This window comes from Pinus tabuliformis, chromosome 6 (assembly GCF_031772625.1).
Source record: "Pinus tabuliformis cultivar Carrire ecotype Pingquan chromosome 6, CPIR1, whole genome shotgun sequence".
Classification (NCBI taxonomy): Eukaryota; Viridiplantae; Streptophyta; class Pinopsida; order Pinales; family Pinaceae; genus Pinus; species Pinus tabuliformis.
In genome coordinates this window covers 997,938,364-997,964,085 of record NC_142292.1, presented here as the reverse complement: position 1 = coordinate 997,964,085, position 25,722 = coordinate 997,938,364, and the positions used below count along the sequence as shown (strand labels likewise).

At 35.0% G+C, this 25,722-nt stretch overlaps 1 protein-coding gene across 1 annotated transcript; it reads right to left on the bottom strand.

Moving 5' to 3' along the window:
- Window positions 1–14,386: 14,386 nt before the first annotated feature.
- LOC149262360 (non-specific lipid-transfer protein-like) lies at window positions 14,387–15,298 on the bottom strand. The gene is made up of 2 exons (XM_089384233.1): window positions 14,752–15,298; window positions 14,387–14,619 (listed from the first exon to the last, which is right to left on the bottom strand). The coding sequence occupies exons 1-2, from the start codon at window positions 15,209–15,211 to the stop codon at window positions 14,600–14,602; spliced, it is 480 nt and encodes a 159-aa protein (XP_089240359.1). The 5' UTR covers window positions 15,212–15,298; the 3' UTR covers window positions 14,387–14,599.
- Between the last annotated feature and the right edge of the window lie 10,424 nt (window positions 15,299–25,722).

Below are 25,722 nucleotides of genomic sequence, written 5' to 3'. Positions count from 1 at the left end.
ATATATCCACTACCCGTTTCTGTAAAAAATAATAATAATAAAATAAAAACCAAATAAAATAAATAAATAAATAAAAATAAAAATAAAAAGATTACAAAAACAAAATACGACATTAAAAAAAAATTAAAAAATTCCTCAGCCACCTCGGGGCCCAACCGGCCAGGGTGGCAAGGGGACGATTCATGACAAAAAAAAAACATAAAAAAAATTAAAATTAAAATTAAAAAATTTAAACCATAAAAATGTAAAATAAAAAATAAAAAAAAATCAAATTTAACTTGTAAAAATGAAATATTAAAAAAAATAAAAAAATAAAAATCACAAAAAATTAAAAAATATATATAATTTTAAAAAAATAAACATTAAAACAAAAAACCATTTTTTAGTTTAAAATAAAAAATTAAAAATTAAAAAAAATTAAAAAATAAAAAATAAAAATAAAAAAATTCAAAACATTTAAAAAAATTATATATATATATATATATATATTTATTTATTTATTTATTTATTTATTTATTTATTTATTCAAAAAATCATTTAAAAAAAAGTATTAAAAATACATTTAAAAAAAATATTAAAAAAAATTAAAAAAATAAATAAATAATCGTATTAAAAAAAAATAAAACATATTAAAAAAATAAAAAAATAATTGCTCCCCCTCCTCTGCTTACCACCCCTCCCCTCACGACCTTCTCCTCCCCCCTCCTCTCGCAAACTTCTCCTCCCCTCTCCCTTCCCCCTCCTCTCTTCACCACCTCACCCCTCCCCTTGTGACCTTCTCCTCCCCTCTCTCGTTCCCCTCCTCTCTTCCCCACCTCATCCCTTCTGTCATCCATCAATCTCCTTATTCATTCTCAAAACCTCCCTTATTTCATGTTGTTATACACCAAGTAAAGGTTTCAACAATGATTGTAGCAACCCCCTCAATTTATTTTCTAGTGTAGCATGAGGGCAAGCTAATTCTCGAGTCTGGGGGAAGAGTTGTTATGCATGATAGATGCTTTCTCATGTCTTCTCATTTAAGGTATACAATTACATTTTTTTTATAGTGCATGAATTTATTTGTGTATATCGTTAAAAATATCAACTAGATTCTTGTGATTTTTGGACAACAATGAGGTATCATTAACTCAAAAAATTTTAAGCTAAACCAATTGGTAAATTCCAAAAATCATGCATTGTTACCTAAAACTATTTTGTTGATATATTGAAATCCATTCATTGGATTGCTTTAATTTTTGTGTGGAGAAGTATTAAAGTAATAGGAACAAACCTGTTAAATTTCAAGCAAAATTGATTTACAATTTTTGAGAAATTAAACATCATTACCTACAGCCATTTTGTTTTTATCTCGATATTTGTGCATCAGATAGAATTGATTTTCGGATAGGAGAAGCATTGATATAGTAGAAATTTTCTTGCAAAATTTCAGCAAAATCTGATTTGTAATTTTTTAGAAAATGGTTAATGAAGTTTGTTTTTGCTTGTATCATACTTTGCTACATCTTCATATGATTGAAAGTAAATATGAAAATTGGTATAGCTTCACCAACATTGCTAGAATTGAACAACTATTGTTTTAAAGAAGCATTTGGGGATGAAGCCTTTTGTTCCACCAATATCGTGAGCTAGGGTGAACATTTTGATTATTGTATTACAACTTGGTTAATACATAGGCATTGGGTTGCATGAGGAAATTCAACGTGTTCAGTTTGGGGGAGATGTTGGACTACTAATTTGTCATTATTATTATTACTTCTTAACATCCATTTCATCTATTTCTACTATTCTTTTATCACATTATTTATCATGATTTATTATATAATTCTATCTCATAATTATTTATGCTCTTGTGGATAAGTAATATTTGTTTTCCTTTATTTTTAATAAATTGATTATTATTATGCATGATTTTTCCATTTTTCCAATGATGGTTTATTGATGAATTTGTTATAACATCACTCACGATTTTAGCTTCTAAGATCTCTTCTAGATTGCAAATTTGATCTTCAGCTCATAATCAAATATTCCAACTGAGAATTTTGTTGGAATAAAAAGTGATAGTTTTGTGTTGGACGTTTCGGGAAAACTAAGAAGAATATTGAAAATCTGAGACACTGGTTATGTGCATAACAGACCAGATTAGTTTCCCAATGAGCAGCGTTCCACAATTTGGTCTGGATTACGAGAAAAGAAAGGTTATTTGAAGGACATATTCACAAATTTTCTATTGTGTCCGTTTTCCAAATTGCCCAATTACAATAACCAGATTCGACTTGTTCCAGTTGAATCATGATGGAAATATCTCTCAAATCTCATCTTGCTTATTGAGATTTTGTAATCAATCTAAATTGTATGGGAAATCATTTTGTAATCAGTTTGTTGTAAATTTCCCTTTGTTGTTTGTATATTTAAAAGACACAAATCAGAGAGAAAAGGGAGATAACGCATATAGGGAGCAGATAAGATATTGAAGGTTTTCCTTTGAGAATGTAACAACAGACTTCTATATTTTCCTTTTGATTAATGCAATCTTGATCTTCTGAGTATTATCTAGCCTTTGATCTTTTTGCCACAACCCTGATCAGAGAGTTGGGCCCACTCTCCTGATCAGGTGTTGTTGGATTAGTGGTGTGTGTAGATTTATTTTTGTTGTGATTATTTCTTTATCGTTGTAATGGTTCATTAAGTTTGTGTTGTTGTGAATCCTAATTTGTTGTTACTCTGATTGTTGTTACTGTTATTTCTTGTTGTTACACATTGTTATATTGTTGATTGAATGCTCAATGTTGGGTAGGGAAACTATGGCCTGCATAGACTTTGCACAATAGCCTTGAAATAATAAGACAAGCCTCGGATTGACAATTAATGTGGGGAAGGGTGAATTCTATAATTCATATATGAACACCAACATCAGCCAAGAGGATTCTCAAATATCTCAGACCCACAATGGATTATGGATTGTGGTACCCAAGAGGTAAATATTTTTTTCCTAATTGCTTATACTGATGTTGATTGGGTAGGTGATGTAGATGATTGTAAGAGAACTAGTGATGGTGCTTTGTTTCTTGGAGATTGTCTAGTTTCATGGTTGAGCAAGAAGCAAGCTTCCATCTCTTTATCTACATTTGAAGCATAATATATAGCAACAACTTCTTATTGCACTCAACTATTGTGGATGAATCAGACCTTATAAGATGTATAGGTGTTCTATGATCAACTTATTCATATTATTTGTGACAATACAAGTGCCATCAACATGTCAAAGAATCATGTTTTCTACTCCATGGCAAAGCATATTCCAATCAGGTACCATTTCTTGAGAGAGAAAGTTTCCAATCAAAATTTGAAGCTAGAACATGTACCTACAAAATAATCGGTTGCTGATATTTTCCCCAAACCACTCCCCAGAGAATAGTTTGAGTACTTGAGGCAAATATTGGGAGTTGTTCCTCTTGCCTCCTTCCACTAGTTATTCCCTTACGAGGAAGAAAAGCAATTGATATACCTCTAACATATCACGATGAAGCTTCGAGATCCACATGATCAACAAGATAGGGGAAGATTGTTGAGAGGGGGAGTCATTAGTATCTTTACCATTGATGTCAAAGGAGAATATATCTTGGTGATCAAACAAAAACAAGAAGTCTTGGAGGAGTCATGGTGCATAAGAACTTCACAGTAGTAGCCTAGAATAAGAGAAATGCATCACAAGGGGAGAAACATCGAAAGGAGAGATTTGAGCACAAGAATATTTGGTTTGTCCTCATGATGATGTTTTGTTTAATCAAGGTGTTTCCATCAATGCCAAAGGTGGAGAACGTTAGAAATATGTTGTCATTGATGGAAAAGGTTTTAAAAGTGTTGGTGACGATGTAATAGGTATAAGAAGAAGAATGGAGATCAACATTAATGAAGAAGGTGCAGAGGCTTTGAAGGCATTTCTAGTCTGGCAGATAACTTCAAGAGTAAATGGAACCTAGGAAGATGGATAGACCTATGAAAGATATTTCCAGTGGTATATGGAAGTTTGAAAATGGCCTCTTGGATCATAAGTTATGACTAGTTAAAGTTGAATAACCCTAAAAGTAAAATGTGTAGAGTTAAAGTTGGTTGGAGGACCTTTGGAGTGTGTTAGTTTGGCGTTTTATCAAATGTAGTAGAGAACATAGCAAAGTTGGAAGAATTTCTATTAGTTATTGGTGGATCCCTCCATACAAATCATCTCGATAGGATCAATCCCAACAAGATTTCAAAGAGCACACATAAGAGGGACCGAGATGACGCAAGTGGGACGATGTAATCCCTACAAGTGGCCAAGAGTTAAATGGTAGGCATTTCTAGAGGTTGATCATGGCCCATGCATCCCACCGGTGTATCAAGAGGAGTTTTGACAGGTTAGCTAGAAAAGGAGTTAACGCACAAGGAGGTGTTGGAATTGACAATTTTCCCATACTGCCGATTTTGTGATCAACCACGGTGATTGATTCTCACACCCTCCCCCCTCAATACCACAAACTGTGAAAGCAGTGTTGGAATGGGTGATTTGGCCAGCGCAAACCACAAATGGTTTTCGGAGCAAGGTCGAGAAACGTGCGCAAGGAGAAGAGGCATCCCAGTGTTAAATAAACAATCGGGACCCTTATTTTTATAAAATAAAATTGGCACAAAATCAAGTCTCTGAGACCCTTTCTCTCTCCTCTCTAACAAGACACATGGCAACATCTGCCTCGTCAAATATGATGTCATCACAGGTGATGTGGAAATACGGATCAGAGTACATGTGTCATGCATTTTTGGTGTTTTTGGGTACCCAAGTGGGCCATTTCTTGGTGACATGTGGACCACTCACAGAGTGACATGTGGCACTAATGATGACATCATGATGTCATCATGTAGGTAAGACTGCCGAAGGATTGAGCATTACATACAAAGGGTTTTTCGGGATGGGTGGGCAATGAGCAACGTGGTAGGTGTCAGAGATAAATCAACCCGATGTGTAGTTGATTGGCTCACATGTGTAAGGGAAGACCCCACCAAGACACATCATCCTTGTGGATTAACCCCAGAAGGAATTCATAGTACATAGTGGAAATAGCGAGGTAACAAGTTGCGGGACGTGTTGGCACAGAAATTTGTGAAGAAATGACCAATGGAAAAGCGCAAAGGTGACCCCAAAGGACATGTAATCCCACAAGGATTACCCTAGAGGTAAATTAAAGGCACAGAATGAAACTGGCATGGTGACTAAGCACGGGACATGTCAGCGGTACACAGTGGAAGCAACGACCAATCAGAGAAGATGAGAGGCAGCCCCATCGGACATGTCGGCTTGACGGCATGACCCCAAAAGGTTTTTAAATGCACACAAATAAAAGCATCATGCTAAAAGGCGACGAGGGATAAGCATTAGCACCATGACAAGTTTTATGTAGCATAGTGACTGAGGGCATAGAGCATAAGGAGAAAAGGCATAGAGATAAATATTTAAGCACTCAGGGACTAAGGAGGAGGTCACAGCATATGGTTTTATGTGGCGAATAGGGCCAAAATATAAGGCATTAGGAGTTAAAGGCTAAATATGAAGGCATGAACGTTATTAGCAGTAAATTTGACACATCTTCTATATTTAAAACTAGTTTATCTATAATTTCTCCATATAATATATAATATTTCCATAAATAAAAAGATGATTACAAATAAAACAATCAAACACTTTCAGGCATTCTTTCCTTTCCTCGTTTCTAAGTTCTAGGACTGAAAAAATATAATTTTTCTAATTTCAGTTTTATCTTCTATATTTTTTACCTCTTGTTATCTTTCTTTCTATAAATGTCATTCTTTCCTTTCCTCATTGCTATGTTCCCATGACTAAAAAAACATAATTTTTCTAATTTCACTTTTACCTTCTATATTTTTGACATCTCATTATCTTTCTTTCTATAGATGCCCTCCTTTATCTATTTCTTTTCTTTAAGATCGTTTCTTATTAAGTAGAAGTATTTCAAAGAGGGAAGGTGTAGAGTTTAGAGATAGGTCCGCACTAGTTCGGCTTACCTCCCAGCCAGAAGAGAGAAAGGAAGTAGAGGTGCTCCCATCGAGCCATTCATAGACAGTATTGACTAATATCCTATTAATATTGTGTTAAGAAGGTGTGTTATGCTATGCGAGTGAATTAACCTGTTATGCTACGAATCAGATCGAATTTCGGCAAATTGTTCGGCACCCAAACCTTCAAAGATAAACTTGTTATCCACTTTCCAAATGCCCAAAGAGATGAAAATGTGCAGAGATTTGTATTTTCCCTTCTTTTTCTCCCACCAAAAGAGACAAGCCTCAAGTGGAGACTGAGATCCACTCTCTTGTATGTTGAGAGATCAAAGGACAACATTCTAGAGAGACATAGAATAAGCACACTAAAAAAATAAGTGATCAACTCATTTTGATTCCTTGGAGCAAAGGACCTGAACATTAGGTCCAATATAACCGTTGCGCAACAAATTATCCCATGTGTGAATTCGGCTCTCTAATTCCAGCGAAATAAAACATTTGAATTTAGAGGACATGGGCCATGTGTACACTTCTAGAATAGATCGCATGGGTTAAAAGGGAGTTGTCTATAATGCGACTTTTTGGAGATTTCGGTGACGGAATCCGGTAGAAGAAATTGAGGTTAAATCTTGATTTGTTGCAGTTAAAATGGTTTTTTAACTGCATATTTGGATTCAGCACCCTGAAAAACCCCTGAGACGCTTTGATTGCGCTGAAACTAGCGATCAAACTTGCGATTCCAATAAATTGCTGCCGATTTTGACCGGAAAAACCCACTGGAAAAGCTTCCAAAAAGTCGCATTATAGACAAGTGCGGTTAAATGTTTGTGAAAACCAAAAAGGTTTTAAAGAATGACTTTGAATTAATGGAGAAATGTAGTTGTTTCTAGATGATGTAATTATTAGTTGTTTGTTGTGTCTCGTTCAAGTTGTGGGTTTTATTTAGTCTATAGATCCTATTTATGAGGAGATTGCTCTAACTCCTCAACTTATTTGTAACCCTATATATGTATGACCTTTATGGCCGATTGAATGTAGAGTTGAGTGCAGACACTCTCCCCTGAGAGTTGTACATTTCTTCTCCATACTTCTCCTTCTTTGATTTTATGTTGACATCAGAGCATCACGCTAGGAGATGAATTTATGAGGGTTTGAAGCATTTTGGGAGTGTTATTAACATATTAAGGAGAGCTTATTATGCATTTTGATGATTTGTGCAACTGCAACGTGAAAGCAGTTAGAGAGCGTTGTTCGATGGTGTTGGACTTGCATTGAATAAATTAAACATTGCGTTGAGACCTGTTGAGAGGCGCGGATTGTGTGGAGGAGAGAGTCGCCTAAATATTTTTGTTGCCAACGTCCATTATAGAGCTGTGAGAATTGTTGCAAAGAGTTGTTGCTTCGTTGTTCAATTCTAGAGAGCGTGGATCACAAAGCGTTGTTGGAGCGCATAGAACTTTTTTTTAAGATAGTTTCCTTATGAGCAGTACGTATTGATCACGTGGAGGTTCAATTCGGTCATAGAGTGGCAGATTAGTGTTGGAAACTGTAGTGACCAGCGTGTATGGTTCGTTTGAAGTCGTTCCTCAAGTTGAAACCTTTAAATCACAACTCGACATCAATGTGTGTGGTGTGGTTGTTGAAATTCGAGCCCAGGTCTCTAGGTGTTGTGGAGTGGTTGTGATTTTGTGTATTGTATTGCATGGTACTATGTAGTATAAAGAATTGAAGCAAATTAATGTTCGTCGGAGCGTTCACTGCCCATTCCATGGAAGGAGTGCATGGCCATGTAAACGAGTGGACTATGCGAAGACTGTAGAGTGTCGAAGAGTGTAGTGTCCGTGTTGTGTTGTGTCGCTTGTCGAAGTGAAAACCGGGGGAGGATCTAAGGTTGTGTAATGTTGTAAATATAAAGGTGATTGGAGGAAAAAAAGGTGTTGCTTGAGAGAGGTTGTTGAGAAGAGGTCATGTCGAACGTGAGAGAGCCTTATAAAAATAGGTCATTTTTGTTGAGTGCGTGATTTGGGGCGCTGTGAGTCGTGCAACATGTGTTCTTTGTGATTGTGGAGTTGCTATGTGTGGAGGACATTATTTGCTACAGTTTCAGCATACTCCTTCAAACGTAATCTGGGTCCCTGTAAACACAATTCCTGGTGTAGAGTTCGAAATACCTTCAGTTCTATAAGTCAGATCATGATTTACCTTTTCCAGAAATTATGACGGTTGCTTTCCTTTGAGGCCCGCATAGCCATATTCTGCTAATGCCATTTGGCACGATTCCATGCTTCCTCTTTAGGTTCAACATGCAATCAAGAGTGGTTGACCTGCGAGGAGCTACAACCATCCATTGTTCTTGAATCTTCCTAAAATGTGTAATCTGTAGTGCGTGACACTGATCTATGAGTTCAAATCCTATTTGAGAATTGTTGGTGTTGTTGGGGTCTGTGATCATTGGAGAAATCATATTGGTGTTGTTGTTGGGCGTGTTATGTGTTGGGGCGCAGACCTCCTATGATCATGGATGGATCGGTCCAGAGAAACGTGTGTGTAGAACATATGTCTGATTTGTGAGGAGTCCGTGAGACTTTGATGTTATGTAGAAACCTATGCATCGAACTGGTAACACTTTGTGCGGAGACCTGCATGGAGCACGCTACATGAGGGTGCAGGACCCACTATTGCATGGAGGAAGTCAAGCAATTTCTTGTTAGAAATTGGTGTTGGAAGCTGAAGGCTCGCTACCTGAGCATTGGTGCCCCATTTCAGAGCGAGTGGAAAATTTTGTGAGCCTACATACAGTTTGAAGTCATGAGCTTGTCTGTGAGGTATTATTGAGACTGGGTGTACAACAGTGGAAGAGTGACTATGTTTTGTTGTGTAAAACTCTCATTTCTGATGAAGTAGATGTGTCTCTGTGGTTGAGATCATTTCGTGTGGCTAAGATCAGTCAAAGCTACGAGAGGATTTTTTGGTTTGACTAGGATCTGCGTGGTGTTGCATATTTGCATGTCGTGTTCTGATTGGTCAATGAGTTAAGCCTCTCGCAAAATTTTCAGACAAGTGTGATCAGATATGATACAACAAAGAATTATTGAAACACTAAACTTCATGTTATGTTGGAAGACAAATTATATTTGCAAAGGAAAAAGAGGATAATTTGTTGGTTTGGACAAATACCAACTATGTAGCATTCAAATCTGAAGGCACTGGTTATTACTTCTTGGCTTTGGGAATAAGAGCCACAGGTTTTGCAGGGTGTTGGCATTCGAAGAGAACTCAACTCGATCTAATTTAATCAGATCTAATTTTGATTTTCTTTATTTGTTTGTGGAAGGGAATTCCTTTGAGATCGACTAAGCCATCTATGGAAATTAATTCTTAAGACTTCACAGTATAACTTTGCAGTTATATCTCTCAATCAGAGCTCAGGTTGGAGCTCAAGAGTGATCGTTGTATTGTCTTGTGATATTTCTTAATTGTGACATGGAATGAGACGTATGCATGGTTCATTGTGTTGGAGTAGAGACCTACGTTTGGAACGTTTTCTGTTGGGATAAGCGCACCATCTCTATTCATAAGAGTCTGCATCGTTGTTTGGAAAAGTACATATGCACACTAGTCCTGTCCACGAGGAGGAGAACTAGGCTAACCAGTTTGTTTAATTGTTGTTGGGAGAGGTTGCATTCAGCGTATGTTGGGATAAGCACACCATCTCTATTCATAGGAGTTTGTATCGTTGTTGGGAAAAGTACATATGCACACTAGTCATGGCCACGAGGAGGAGAACTAGTCTGACCAGTTTGTTTAATTGTTGTTGGGAGAGGTTACATTCATGGTATGATTGATCGCTATTGGAGTGACCACGTGCATGGAGTTACGCTTGGGATAGGTTGTTGAAAATAGTTCCTGACATGTGGAGTCGTGGGTAACCACAGATTGTCATTTTGTTGTGCGTGAAAATACATTTAAAAGGGGAGAAGTCGTCAATGAAATTCCTTGTTGCGGTTGGTGCTAGACATCAGCTACAAAGTAGGAGCTACACATTGTTTTTAGCGTCGGTGAGTCTATTGTATTAATTCAACCACATGATTGTTATGTAGAGGACTAACCCTGATATGCTTAAAGCAAAGTTACTCATCGTAGATTGAGTACATGGAGATTGCAGGTGTTTGTTTGCTACCCACACAGATTTGACCTATTGTGAAGTAACCAACTGTGGTGAATGGTTTGTCGCAATGTGGATGAGCGACTATAGGGAGATGTGTTGTGCCAAAGTGGTAAGTGTTAGGGAAAGGCACTAGTAAGAGCCAAAGTACATTGTTTGCAGCAGATTTGGCTCTGTGGCAGAGGTAAAATGGTGCACCAACAATATGTCTATTTTTTTAAACTTTTTTGACAATGACCCTTTTATGATCACTTTTTCATGAGTCCATTTGGAAGCTTTTTTGGGTTAGGTAGTTGACATAAGAATTTGGTTCGGCAAAGGAGATTTAAATAGTTCAGGAGGAAGTATCAAAGAGAAGAGGTAGAATATGAATTATTTCCAGTGATAAAACCAATGCCTAATGAAGACATGAATCCAAATATAGATTTGAATCAATGTAAAGAATTTGAAGAAACTGGTGCAATATTTAAACAATTAATGTCATTTCTTCCATCTTTCTCAAGTAAAAAATTTAAACTTTGGGAACTAAAAATGGAAGTATTAAATGGTTTAGTAGATTTACAACAATTTATTCAAGAAACTTTTATAAATCCCCATGATAAGAGTAGAGGTGCGATACCATTGTTTCTTATTATATCAACGTTGGATGAAAACATTTTGTTTAGTATTTTGTATGAATTTAATGATGTAATGCAAAATTATTTTGGGATATTCTTGAAATGAAGTAAAACATGAAGTAGAGTGAGAAAGCCGAAATTGATGAAGGTGTTGTTGAAAATGGTGATTGTGTTGAAAGTATCATAACTCAAATCGAGATTGAAACTATAATGATTACTGAAGAAAGTATGTATGTAACTAACAATAAAGTAACATGTGATAGTAAGTAAACTCCCTATGATGCAATATTTAATGATGAATGTGCACTAACTTATGAACCACTATGTGAATCCTTGGTAACTTTAGTTAAATACAATAATGAAAAATTTTCAAGTGAAGGTGAGTATCAAATGCTATAGGAGAAAAAGCTCATAAATAAATTGCTCATTGGAGAGATAACCCAAGTTGAAGATCAACTAGATGGGCAAGATGAAACCAAATACAAAGATTGTAATGCAAAAAAGAATGAAGATTTGGCATAGGAAGACAAAGATGAAGAAACGGAGAAAACTCTCAACATAAAGGTAAATGAAAATAACTCAAATTATGATGATTTTGTGAATCTCATGAATGTTCCTCACTATGCATATATTAAAAACTAGGAAGAAATAACAAATTTTGAAGAAGAGATAACAAGGTTTGAAGATGAATTATAGTTCATTAAATCATAGCTTGAAACACCATATTCTGATGGTGCTTGCACTGAAGTTACACCAATAGACAATAGAAATGAAGAATCAATGAATCATACATGACATAGAAATTGAAACAACAATTGGTACATTTGAAGAAGTTCATGGCATTATGATGTATTGGAGCCCTAAAGAAATTAGACATTACTATGAGCTAATATGGAAAAATCCACTGAACATGGCATAGATGAATATAATGACAAAGTGCAACAACCCACTTATGAATGTAATGAAGAATTTTCAAGCCATAAAGGCAAATCCAAGTCCCATGAACCTAATGAAGTATTGCAAATGATGATAAGACCACAACCTATTTGCAACATGCACTTACAGAAAAAGCTAAACAAGGAAGAAGCACCATCACTATTTAACAAAAAGAAAAGTCAAGACAAAGTTGTTAAAGTCAAATTGTTAAGGAGACTTAAGAACTAATGGAGAAATGTAGTAGTTTCTAGATGATGTAATTATTAGTTATTTGTTGTGTTTCCTTCAAGTTGTGGGTTTTATTTAGTTTGTAGATCCTATTTATGAAGAAATTTCCATAACTCCTCATCTTATTTGTAGCCCCATATATATATATATAGGAGCATTCTAGTTAATTGAATGTAGAATTGAGTGCAACCACTCTCCACATTAAATTGGTCTCACATGAGAGTTACACATTTTTTCTTCATACTTGGTCTTTGATGTTCTTCATACTTAGTCTTTGATGTGAATCCTTGTAACATCATCTCCATAATAAATTTAGTTGAATGGTTATTAAAACATGAACATATATTGTTGTTAGCAAACCCCATTACATACAAATTCAATATGTATAAACTTTAATTACATTTACATAATTTTTCATAATAAATTTAGTTGAATGGTTATTAAAATATGAACATATATTGTTGTTAGCAAACCCCTTACATACAAATTTAATATGTATAAAATTTAATTACATTTACATAATTTTTAATAATCTCATAAATATAATTGTAATATTAAAACATTTAACAATAAAAAAAAAAAATTGGTTTTCCAGGCTAAATTTATAAAATCATTTTAAAAAATATCTTCTTATTTAATCACTTAGCCAACATGTAAATGTCACTTCAAACAAATAAATATAAAATATTAATTTATTTTAAATAGCTACTTAATGTTAATTAATATATTTTTTATATTTTAATATTTATATAACTTATATTATTCCAAATAATTATTTTAATTTTATTTTATTTTGGATTGAAAATGTCATTTTAAAATATTTTTTCAAAGATTAGAAAAAGCTACTTATGAGTAAGATGAAAAGCAAGTGCTAAGCAATATGATTATAAAAATTGAAGTGAAGGGTTATTCATTGATAATGATAGGAAACTTAAAAAATATAATTAAAGATGAAAAAATAAAATTAAATAAATAAATAAATAATTGTAAATTATATAGGTAAAAATAAATTAATTTAAAATTTAAATATTTAAAATAAAATATAGTAAAAAAATTAATAAAAAAGGGAAAATGATTTTTTAATTAATAATAAAATAAAGAATAACCAATGTAAAAATATGCGCTTAACATGTCTTTAAAACATTACATCTAATTTAATATTTTTTAAATATTTTTTTTTTATGTTAATGTGTTAATTTTTATGGTTAAAAAAATGATAAATTTTCACTAATATTTAATCTTCATAAATAAATTTGAAACTTACATATATATATAGTTTTAGTTTTTTTTAAATAGTAAGAAAAATTATTCTAATATAGTTATAAAGTAAAGACAATCAATATTAACTACAATCCTTGAATGCAAGTTGACTCATTACTATTATCCAAGAAAAACTATGCCAAAATTAATGGTTTTCTTACAAAACTGAAAGTAAACTTTTACTGGTACCTAATACCTCTAAATCTCTGGCCATTAAGTTATTTTGTAGCATCTTAAAAAACAAACTCTAAACCAAACACAATCAATTTTAAAATATACTCCAAATGTATAAATAAATAAGTGGATCTAACATTTTGAACTCAGAGATAAATGGATCTTGCATTTTGACCACAGGGAGATTCAAAAGTTGGAATACCTCAAATTTTTAGGTACATAATTACGTATATAATTCGTGAACGCATAATTTTGTATATAATTCATGAACGCATAATCACATATATCCATATGAGTGCTGTCTGTAAAATATAATTACGTAAAACTTTACATATAGAAATAAGAGCAATTCTGAAATTGAAATGCCTTAAATTTTTATGTTATAAATCTTTCCGCTTTGAAAAGAAGCCAAATAAGAATTCACGCTTCGAAAAAAGGCCAAAATAAGAACTCAGATTCATTTATTTGTTAACAATGACAGCTTTTAATTTTCTATAAGCTGTTAAGAGGGCACATTAAGAAAACAAACATTGGTTAAATTTTTTCAGCCTACATACAGATACAGATCTCAATACAAATAGATTGCAATAGTCTCTGCCGTCCTTTGAGTAGAGATTAATAAAAAAAAAAAACTAATAAAAAACATAATTACTGCAATAATAAATAATGCATAATTACACATAAAAATATAATGAGAAATTATGATTCCAACAAAACTTTATCAAGTTCTAAATATTTTTATTTCCAACAAAACCCATTCAAATTCTAAATATTTTTATTTCCAACGAAACCCTATCAAACTCTAAATATTTTTATTTGAAAATATGCGCAGAAAACTGAAACAGAACATAGGACCAAAAATTGAAACGCAGTCCTGAGATGCATCATTTTAATTTTACAGCAAACACTAATAATAAACATCATTTTCATATAATACCAGTCTGGAATGCAACGATACACAAAATTAAAGGGGCTGGTATCATCATTTTTATTTATTTAATGTATATATCATATAAACACACAAAACAAGCTTTCAAATGAGCGACTTCAATAGACACAAACAGTCTATCGTCACTACCATGATCGTTAATAGCATACTAAAGTTAACACCTAAACTAGAGAGTAAAGCACTAAAAGATAAACACCACCAGCCCACATTTGATCGCCATCAGACTTCATGAATGAACCCTGCCATGTTAAAAAAATAAAAATAAAATGTTTAGTCCAAATTAGGAACGATAATCCAGTGCAATATTTGTTAAAACAGACTTCCACAGTGAGGTCGCATCAAAAAGAATAAGAAAAGAGAGAGGTCCATACTTGGAACAGGAGAGATAGGCACGTTGAGATCAGTGACCCTCCACAGACCCGGCAGATTGGCGGCCTTTCCCAACTTGACCCCATATGACTGTGCTTGTGTGTTGAGGCAGTTGCAAACAGCCTGCCTATCAGGGGTGGCTTTCACTTGTGAGTCCAAACCACGAATGGAAGGATAACAAGCCGCAGCAGGAGTTGCTGCATTTCCTAGAAGGTATGTAGCGCATGGAGTCATGGCACTGACCACTTGGTTGCATGATATGGCACATTCCACACTCACAGCACCCCACACATTCATCACCACCACTGCATTTCCTAGAAGGTATGTAGTGCATGGAGTCATGGCACTCACCACCTGGTTGCATGATATGGCACCTTCCACACTCACAGCACCGCACACATTCATCACCACCACTACAAGCCCAACCACCAACACACCCTGCACCATCTTCTTTACAGCCATTTTTCACACTTCTCTCACCCACAAAGATCACCAGAGATACCTCAAACACAAACACTGTCGATCAAATGGAGAAGCGCACAACCAATGCACTAGGAAACCCCAATAAATAGAAGAAGCTACTCATACGCTCCAATGTCCAATGCATGGCATTAAATGTCTCACCGCACTAAGAACGGAACACGATGAGTTGTGCCTGTAAGATATTCTCTCATTTTCTCTGCGAGAAAAGGTGTTCACTCACTAACTAATAATTTTCCCCGGACGTCCTGCCCATGCTGTCCAATGCCCATCCACAGGACTCGGTACGCTGGGCGTCAGACCTTTATTATAAGGCCTTGTCTCATTAATAATATCTCCTACATTTTCCATGATTGTTCCAGGGTTGTCATGAATTTGACCTAGATCACCAGGGCAGTTGAGTGAGATTAGAGTATAAATAATGTCTAGTTATCAGTAGAGTAATTAATTTAACAGATTACAATATATTATTGTATAGTTTGGTGGCACTGGCAAGCAAGACGGAATTTGAAGAGTAAATAATTTGTTGAGTATGATTTGATTTGCTCGTCAAATATAGCAAATTATGATAAAATCTTTCACGGTATGGAAAACATATCAATTTATTATAATTTGCCGGTAGTGGTAAGTAGGGATAGAATGAAGTTAATGGGTAAACTGTTTATAATAGGGTGATTTGCCTGTTAAATATAGCTAGTTGTTTTTTGTTTTTATTAGAATTATATAAATCATCAAATTTGAATGGTGCTTTAGATTTGAAATTTTTATTTTTATAGCAAATGCAAGGAACATTTTTTAGTTTAATAGAAAAAAAGAAATTGGAAACTTTATAATTTTTAAAGATAGTTTGTCACTATATATTAAATACAACTATTTCTAACATTTAAAGATAGTTTGTCACTATATATTAAATACAACTATTTCATAAATGTTAGAAATAGACAAGTAACAACATGTCTTTTAAAACTTAAACTCATTCAATTCATATTGTCACTATATAGTAAATACAACTATTTCTAACATTTAAAGATAGTTTGTCACTATATATTAAATACAAATATTTCATAAATATTAGATATAGACTAGTAACAACATGTCTTTTAAAACTTAAACTCATTCAATTCATTATTCACCAAACTACTCAAACTGAGATTCATCTTTTAATAACACTAACAAATATATAATATACCATACTAACAAATATATAATATACCATACTGTTCATATATTTAATATACTATACTGTTCATATATTTAATAGAAAATGCCTACATTTCTGTGGTGAAAATGCCTACATTTCTGCTTAGAAAGCATTAGCTGGAGGTATTTATAATAAATGTAGCCTACTGTACTAATTAAATGTTCTACCGGTGTAAAATTTTGGTAAATAAAGGGACTTGTAAGTTTGATATTTTAATCATTTTTAATTATTAATTCCAAAATTTTAAAAACAATTAAAAACTTATTAAAACCGTAATCTATACTGCCAATTTTAAATTCTGACCAAAACATTGGTCAGAAAAAAATGTCCAGAAAAACATTAAAAAACCCACTGCAAAGAGGGCCTTTTTAATTGGATGTAACGTAACGTGGCCTTGGTTGATAAACATTTATTTTGTTTTAAAATGTCAACAAATGCATTTATATCAAACTTATCTTGTGCTTAAGCGTGCCTACTGAAAGTAGATCCATTTAAAAAAAAAAAAAAAACCATTCAATATTTCATCATATGATGATGAAGGGACAATAATGTTGTTAGTTTGCTCACATTGGCTATAAATGCGAGAGACTGAGAACATGTCTCTTGATTTATTTATTTTCTGGGTTCTATGTCAATTATTGTCGGTTATTGCTATTATTCTAACTCGATCTGTTCGGAGATAAGGAGTTTTTTAATATTAATAATTAATTAAAAAAATTTGATTCAATTTGAGCATTATAATCCATTTTAAATTTATAATTTTATTTAATTAAAATTTATGGAAATTTCTTTATTATATTTTTTTTAGATTTTAAAAATGTGAATTTTTATTAAAAATAATTCTCAATTTTTTAATTATTAAACAATTAAAAATATAATTATAGAATATATTAGTATTGTTATATAAATTAAAAGTTGCCCAAAATTGATAAAAATATTCAACAAAAAATATATATATATAAAATTATAATAAGTAGATCAAAATTCTAATACTCTATCAAAATTGTTGGCATTGATGATGTAAATGTTTGTGTATTCTTGTTGGTTGGCAATGATGTCAATCTAGTAGTCTCATGGATTTGTTGGTTTGTGCCATTGGTTCCAGAGGTTTTATTGTTGCAAGTGGTTTGGCTTGGCTTATGCTGATGTTATGTATGGTTGATGAGTTTATGCATATAGTTGATGATAGTTGTGCATGTGGTTGGAGAGTTGTGGAGTAGGTTGACATTATTTTTTCTCTGCCACAACCACACAAAGCCAATTTCATGTTTGCGATTGTAGGCCTTTATGATCCAAAATGGATCCTAAAAACCTCTAAGTCTTCATATACTTAAACATTATCGCAAAGGATAAACCTTCAAGAATGGTGGAAAACACTATCGGATGGGAAAAACATGAAGAAATGGCAAAAATAGAGTCTATCGGAGGCTTAAGCAACATCGCACAGGAGCCGTCGGATCTGGCCGATCAACGGTCCAGATCTAATCAGCATATCGCAATTGGAGGTGACCAGCGGAGTACATCGAAGGCATCCCTATGGAAATCGCGATAGTGATCAGCACGATTTAACGAGGACTGTTGATCAAGCGCGCAGATCAATGGCCCAGATTACATCGCAATATCACATCACTAAAACACAAGGGAAGACTTACCAGGGGCCCGAAGACCATGCGATATGCGATTGTGATATATTGCATCGCAATGTCGCATCGCAGCGATACAAAGGACCAGACCCGACAGGTTTTATGAATGCGAATATATATTTTTTGAGTTCCGGTAAAAAGGGTTTTTCTATGTATTTTCGCATTTTCGTTAAATAAACGAAATATAATGGAAATGCACCCGGAGCGATAAAACGAACCCGGAAGGATTATACATGTAGTTTTATCTTATTTGATTTCCGTAATGAGCGGGATTTCGGGCAGGCCTCAGGCGGTATGTGGTATTGGATGGGCTCCGCCCAATCCCATCCACTGGCCGACACGTGGCTTGAGAAAACTGTCTTTTCGAGCGGGTAAGCTCCCTACGCATAAGCCGCCCGAAATGAATTTAAGAAGGGTCAAGGTGAAAGCACTTCAACACCCAAACAAGGCAAAGGAGCAGAGGAACCTCTTCTAGTTGCCCATCCAAAAGGCAAAGGGAAAGGGGAAGAGCCTCCTCCATCATCTCCTCCACCATCACCTCCATCTTCTAGCCCTGAAAAAAAAAAGAAGAAAATTTCTTTGATTAAATTAGATGTAAAGTTTGATTTGCCGATTTATGATGGAGAATTAAATATAGAAAAACTAGATAACTGGATTAGACAGATTGATGTATATTGCAGGGTGCAGAACATTGATTCAGAAAGGAGAAAGATTCAGCTGGCTAGCCTTTGCCTTGGAGGAACTGCACTAGTGTGGTGGGAAGGCAAGACACAAGCTAATCTAAAGAGACATGGTAAAATTCTTTCTACTTGGAATGGATTTGTTTTTGCCATCAAAAAACAATTCTATCCTCTAGCTTATATGTAGCAAGCAATGATGAGTTGGCAAACTCTTCGTTGATTAAAGGGACAAAGTGTACAAAGCTATACCCAGGAATTTAAAAAAAGAGATTTAACTCTAGGCATATCTCTAGACTCACTTGAAACTTTGTTGAAGTATATAAGTGGTTTGCATAGCTATTTGAATCACACCATTCTCTTGTTTAATCCCACTAGCCTAGATGATGTATCAATTCATGCTACACATCTAGAAGCTAGAGGTAAGAATGTGAACCCAGAGATTGGGGGATCATCAAAACCCTCTGCAAGCAAGAACAAGGAAAAGAAGAAGCTGAAATGGAAGGAGAGGAAGACAAACGCCGTACAGAAAGACAAACTTTCATGCACTCACTGCAAGAAGGATGGACATGATGATGAACACTGTTGGTCTTTGCATCCGAAGCTGAAACCTAAGAAGTTTAGTGGTAAGAAGAAGAAGATTGTTGTTGCTATTCAAAAAGACTTGGGGTCAGACTCAAGTGATGAAACAACAATCACAGCCACATGTATAAAAGGTAAAAATTCTAAATCATCTACAAGTAATTCTGCACAATCTATTGATAATGAAGATAATGAGAGGAAAAGACATGAGATTTTTCATATTAGAGTTATTTCCAAGCACCAAAAGATTGATACTTTATTTGATAGTGGATCACAAGTAAACTTGATTTCTGAAACAATTGTAAAGAAGTTGGGCTTACTAACAACACCTCACAAGAAACCCTATCCATTAGGTTGGGTATGTGATAAAGCAAAGCTACAAGTGACTAGACAATGTAAACTTAGGTTTGCTATTGGGTCAACATTTGTAGATGAGGTTCAGTTAGATATAGTTCCCTTGGATATATGTGGTATTGTTTTAGGAAGTCCTTACTTGTATGATAGAAAAGCCATTTTGTATAGAGCCGAAAATAATTATCAACTCACTAAATATGGAATAGAATATATTGTAAGAGCTCATAAATTCAAAAATAACTATTCTCTCATAAACTCAAGGCAGATGAAAAGAATTGTAAATTCATGCAAGCAATTTTTACTAATGGTTGTAAAAGAAAAGAACCCTGATAAAACTAATGTATTTGAAGGCTGTGATGCTAAATAGAAAGCTGATTTAGTTAAAGTTGTTTTAGAATATGATATCCTATTTCAAGAACCTAAAGGTCTGCCACCCAAAAGGGAAATAGTACATGATATTCATTTGCAGCAAAATGCTCCATTACCTAACATCAAAATGTATAGGTTATCCGCTTTAGAGAATGCAGAGATCAAGAAGCAGATACAGGAGCTGCTCGATAAAGGGTTCATAAGACCAAGCACATCACCATGTGGATCTCCAATCATACTAGTGAGAAAGAAAGATTGTTCATGGAGGATGTGCATTGATTATAGAGCATTGAATAAAATAACGATCAAGAATCGTTATCCTCTTCCTCACATTGATGATCTATTAGATCAGTTCAAAGAAGTAGTTTACTTTTCTAAGTTAGACTTGCATAGTGGCTATCATTAGGTCAAAGTTGTAGAACAAGATGCATGGAAGACTGCTTTCAAAACAAATCAAGGGCTGTATGAATGGCTGGTTATGTATTTTGGCTTAACTAATGCTCCTGCCACTTTCATAAGAGTTATGAATGATGCAATCAAATCTTTTATTGAATATTTTGTAACTGTATATTTAGATGACATTCTTGTTTTCAGTCAAACATGGGAAGAACATTTGAAGAATGTAAAGCAGACTTTAGATGTTTTGAAAAGAGAGAATCTCTATGTGAAGTTATCAAAATGTGAATTTGGAAAAACATCTTTAAATTATTTGGGTCATATTGTAGGGGGTGGTGAATTGAAGATGGATCCCTCTAAGGTTTAAGTCATTGTGAACTGGCCTAAGCCCAAATCTGCTACAGAAGTTAGGAGATTCCTAGGAGCAGCACAATATTGGAGAAAGTTTATTGCTAACTTTTCCTTGATTGCAGCTCCCTTACATGCTTTAACCGGGTTGAACAATTTGTTTCAGTGGGGAGGCAAATAGCAGAAATACTTCGACACCTTAAAAGAAAAAGTTAGTACAGCACCAGTACTAGCACTGCCAAATCTTCAATGACCATTTGAGATTGAAACAAATGTCAGTGACTATCCCATGGGAGTGGTGTTGATGCAACACAGTAAAACCATCTGCTATCATTCTGAAACATTTGCTTCTGCAGTAGTTAATTATCCCACATATGATAAAGAATTGTATGCATTAGTACAGAGTGTGAAAAAGTGAAAACATTACCTAATGGGCAAAGAAACAATCATACATACATATCATCAACCACTTCAATATTTGCACTCACAAACTAAATTGCAGCAATCAAAACATTATAGGTGGATGGGTTTCCTACAACAATTTCATCTTGTCATCAGATATAAGAAAGGCATATACAATAAGGTTGCGGATATGCTATCAAGACCAATCACAAATGCATCTACTATACTTAAGCATAACTCAGTAATGCATGAAAGCTACATTGAACAATATGCTCAAGATGTAGATTTTAAAGATGTATATGCAACTTTAAGTCATAGAAAACAAGTAGAAGAATTGGAATATTATGTTAAGGACCAACTCTTGTATCATTTGGGAAAGCTATGCATTCCACAAACTGAAAGAGTTAACATAATCTGAGAAGCACATACTTCTCTCATATCAGGTCATTTTGGTGTAAGTAAAACAGTTGCACAGTTGCAAAGGCTCTGTTATTGGCCAAGAATGCACGAAATAGTTTCTAGATATATTGAAGGGTGTACTATGTGTGCTAAAAACAAGCCCAGTAATAGAAAATTAGGCTTGCACACCCCACTTCCAATTCCTTCTCGTCCTTGGGAAAGTGTTTCCATGGACTTTGTTGGGGGATTGCCAAAATCTATAAAAGGTCATGCTTATTTGTATGTTATTGTGGATAGTTTCAGCAAAATGTGTATTTTGATACCTTGTAACAAGCAGATTATAGCTGAACAAACAGCGAAGTTGTTCTTCCAGCATGTATGGGTTCATTTTGGGTTACCCACTTCTATTGTATCTGATCGAGATTCCTGATTTGTTGGGAAGTTTTGGTCAAGTCTATGGGAGTTGATGGACACCAGATTGAAGAAGAGCACAACATTTCATCCACAAATAGATGGTCAAATAGAGGTGGTCAACAGGACAGTGATCTAGTTGCTTAGAGGTTATTGCAACAAGCATCCCAAGCTTTGGGATGAACATTTGTGTTATGTGCAACATGCTTACAACCGTGCCAAGCACTCTTTTACTCAGAGATCTCATTTTGAGATTTGTTTTGGATTTTGTCTTTAGTAAAGACATAGCAGTTGATAGACACAGTGATGTGGACAAAGCAACCAAGTTCATTGAACAGATCCAAGAAATTCACCAGGCAGTGCAGGAACAACTAGAAAGAAGCCAAGCCAAGTACAAGGCAAGGCATGACAAGCATCGAATTGAGCATAGTTTCCAAGTTGGTGATCAAGTATGGCTGTACATTAGCAAAGATAGAATGCAAGGTGAAGGTAAGAAGCTGAAACCAATAAGGTATGGGCCTTTCAAGATACTTGAGAAAATTGGTGAAAATGCTTTTCACCTTGATTTGCCAGCTTATATGCATATCTATTCAGTCGTTAATGCAAAGAACTTGAGACTGTATGAACCTTCATTGATTGAAGATCACGAAGAGCAAAGTCAGTTGTCTTCTATTGATGATCTGTTGCCTGAATATCTCAATGAGTTTCAGGAAGACATAGTTCTGGACAAGAAGGTGAGAAATACGCGTAGAGGGGATGTTGAGTACTTGAGAATCGGACTCAAATGTTCAAAACCAAGCATTGCACGATGGATAGAAATTAGGCAAGTGAGGAAGTTGTATCCTCACTTGATCGATGCTTAAAAACCAACTTTTGGTGGTCCAAAAGCTTTTCAGTGGGAAGGCGTGATCCAAAATGGATCCTAAAAACCTCTAAGTCTTCATATACTTAAACACTATCGCAAAGGATAAACCTTCAAGAATGGCAGAAAACACTATCGGACGGGAAAAACATGAAGAAATGGCGAAAATAGAGTCTATCGAAGGCTTAAGCAACATCGCACAGGAGCCGTCGGATCTGGCCAATCAACAGTCCAGATCTAATCAGCATATCGCAATCGGAGGTGACCAGTGGAGTACATCAGAGGCATCCCTATGGAAATCGTGATAACAATCAGCGCAATTTAACGAGGACCATTGATCAAGCACGCAAATCAATGGCCCAGATTACATCGCAATATCGCATCGCTAAAACACAAGGGAAGACTTACTAGGGGCCCGAAGACCATGCGATATGCGATTGCAATATATCGCATTGCAATGTCGCATCGCAGCGATACAAAGGACCGAACCCGACGGGTTTTATGAATGTGAATATATATATTTTGAGTTCCGGTAAAAAGGACTTTTCTATGTATTTTCGCATTTTTGTTAAATAAACGAAATACAAAGGAAACGCGCCCAGAGTGATAAAACGGAACCGAAAGGATTATACATGCAATATTATCTTATTTGAGTTCTGTAATTAGTGGGATTTCGGGTGAGCCTCAAGCAGTAAGTGGTATTGGACGAGCTCCGCCCGATCCAATCCACTACCCAACACGTGGCTTGAGAAAACCACCTTTTTGGGGAGGTAATCTCCGTACACATAAGCCGCCTGAAATGAATATCAACCGTTGGATCAAAGATCACACATATCAATGGTGGGCATGCGATAGCGACCCAAAGGCAGACCCGATAGGATTATAAGGTGAAATTAATATTATTTGAAGTCCGATAAGAGGCATTTAGGCAGATTTTTTAGTGTTTCGGTGTATTTCTCTGTGTAAATAGAGAAACGAGTGTTTTGGGATTTTAACGCACTAATGGTCCCTTATGTTAAAAAATAGGTGGCCACCATCCCTGAAGACGTTTAACAATGATTGTTTAACGCTCAGAGGGAATTTGAGCGAATAGAGGCTAGGAGCCAGAGAGCCCGAAAGGGAAAACATAGACAAGCTTCGATTTGCTTAAAAGCCACTGAATGATAGAGATAGTGGCAAGCAGTGCTGAGACAGAGAGAAGACAGAGACAGAGAGCAAAAGGGAGAGTCTGTGTACTCATAAAGACTTGAGGGATTCAAGCAAAACCCCGTTGTTTGTTCCTGTTGTGTTCAGACTCAATTTGAGTTCACATTTCTAAAAACTCTGCTCTTGAAGACATAATAGAGAGGTCACCATTGAAAGTTGGACCAGGAGACGTAGCCTAAGAGTTTTTGGTGAACTCCTTGATTATTTGTTGTGTTATGTGTGTGTGTCAGTTATGTTTCTCTAACTGCTCATTATCTATATTATTCACAATCTTTTCGATTCGTTGCACTAAGTAATATAGGCTAATCCCGCACATGAGTCTGTAATACCTTAATATTAATCTAAGATCTCATTTTCATATCACTTTAACTGCACGAATGAAGTCTTTTGGGTGTGGTTACAGCCAATTTTTTCATGTGTTGAGAGTGCAATGATGGGACTAGTCATGAGTACTAGTATTTTCCCTTGGTATTGGTTTCAAGTTGATTGTTATATGCTTGTGTATGTTGTCAAGGTCGACACTTGATATTGGCATTACAGATATTGGTGTTACCATGGTAACTGCCTATGGTATTGGCTTGGAGATTACCATGGCACATGGGTCTGTGGTATCGGCATAACCATGGTATTTACTTGTGGTATTGATTTGGAGATTACCATGGTACAGGTGTCCATGGTATTAGAATAACCATAGTATTTATCTGTGGTATTGATTCGGAGATTACTATGGTACATGTGTCTGTGGTATTGGGATAACCATTGAATTTTCATGTGGTTTTCACTTTTAGATATTATTGAGGATAATTTGACATATAATTTTGCGAGAGTATTGAGTTATTGATTTGGTGTTGTGAGAGGATTGTTGGTGTGAGAGTGCTACAGTGCTGGGTATAACATATTGTATATTTGTAGCAAGTTTGTGCAGAACATTTTATGAGATTACTTTTCAGATCATATTAGAGATAAGTTGTTGGGTTTCTCATGTTGGGCAAGTTTGAGAGCCTAGCTTGAAATTGCATGAAAGGTGATTTACATGGAGGTGTTGTAGGCATTGAGGCTTCATAATAGGAAATGTGTAGATAAGGTGGGGGCCTTCTAGCAGACATATCAGTACGGGAAGTAGTTTCTCTAAAGTCCAGTAGAGTTGGGTGAGGCTCGTTGGTTGTGGTGGCTTCCAGCGAATGGTTATTCGTAGAGTTGTGAGAGGATTCTTTCAAACTAATGTTGCTAGCAGAGTGTGTTAGTAGTTGAGTCTTCAAACTAGTGGGTGCTAACTCCTCTATGTAAGAATTTGTTCAACATAATATAAGATTTGAGCAGTAACAACAGCGGGTGGTTTTTTTTTCCCTTAAGAGGGTTTTCCACCAGAAACGTTTGTGTCCCTTTTGTGTGCATGCTTTAAAATTGTTTATTGTGTTTTTATATTATTTTTTTGGTGATTTTACATGAGTTGATATATTGATTTCATGTTGGTTTCATAAGTTTAGCTAATGGATTACTGAATCTATCACTTTGGTAAAAAGAGTTAAAAATTATATAATCACAGTCACTATTGATTCACCCCCCCGATAGTGAGCTCATTTCCAACAATTGGTATCAGAGCGGGTTCTCCCAATGGAGCTTGATTGCCCGAGTGTAGATTG